This window comes from Corvus brachyrhynchos, unplaced genomic scaffold (genome assembly GCF_000691975.1).
Source record: "Corvus brachyrhynchos isolate BGI_N302 unplaced genomic scaffold, ASM69197v1 scaffold875, whole genome shotgun sequence".
Classification (NCBI taxonomy): domain Eukaryota; kingdom Metazoa; phylum Chordata; class Aves; order Passeriformes; family Corvidae; genus Corvus; species Corvus brachyrhynchos.
In genome coordinates, this window is record NW_008238107.1 from 65,115 (window position 1) to 65,814 (window position 700).

A 700-nucleotide genomic window follows, 5' to 3' on the forward strand; every position below is an offset into this window, starting at 1 on the left:
CGACCCGTGCGCAGGTGTCCATCGTTGACAGCGGGGTCCGCGGCACCATCGCCGTGGGGCTGGTCCCGCACTGCCACAGCCTCGAGCACCCCCCGGGATGGGGGCCTGGCTCTGTCGCCTACCACGCCGATGATGGAAAGTGAGTGTCGCGATAGCGGGGGCGGGGGTTGTTGGGATAGTGCGGGATGTGGCCGTAGCGGGGAGGTGTTGGGATAACTGCGGGTGTTGGGATATTGAGGAATTTCACGATGCTGGGAGATGTGGGGATGTTGAACGGCGAGGTGAAGGATGAGAGGCTTTGGGGTATCGGGGATGTCGGGATAGCAGGAGGATGTTGGGATATTGGGCAACGTTAGGATATTAAGGGGTTGGGATCTTGGGGGTGTCGGGATATGAGGGAGAGCTGGGGGGGGCAGCGGGACTGGGAGGTGTTGGGGAACACTGGGGCCCGGGGACTGTCGTGATATTTGGGGTCTGCTCCAGGTTTGGGGTCCCCCATTTCTGACAGCGCCTTGTTCTGACCGCCCGTATTCGGGGTCCCCCCCATTTTTGGTGTGTCCCAGGCTCTACAGTGGCCGGGCCAAGGGGCGCCAGTTCGGCTCCAAGTGCAGCTCTGGGGACCGGATTGGCTGCGGTGTCGAGAGGGGCTCATTTGGGGCCCCCCCAGCCCAGGTTTTCTTCACCAAGAACGGCCAGAGGG

General features: G+C 62.9%; 1 protein-coding gene across 1 annotated transcript in view; it reads left to right on the plus strand.

The window, feature by feature from the left end:
- Positions 1-5: 5 nt before the first annotated feature.
- SPRYD3 (SPRY domain containing 3) overlaps positions 6-700 on the plus strand; it is a gene marked incomplete at its 5' end in the record, with an annotated part of 4,362 nt that continues 3,667 nt past the window's right edge. The window contains 2 exons of the mRNA XM_017733380.1: positions 6-139; positions 564-698. Coding sequence (XP_017588869.1) covers positions 6-139; positions 564-698 — 269 coding nt within the window. The remainder of the gene's footprint in view (positions 140-563; positions 699-700) is intronic.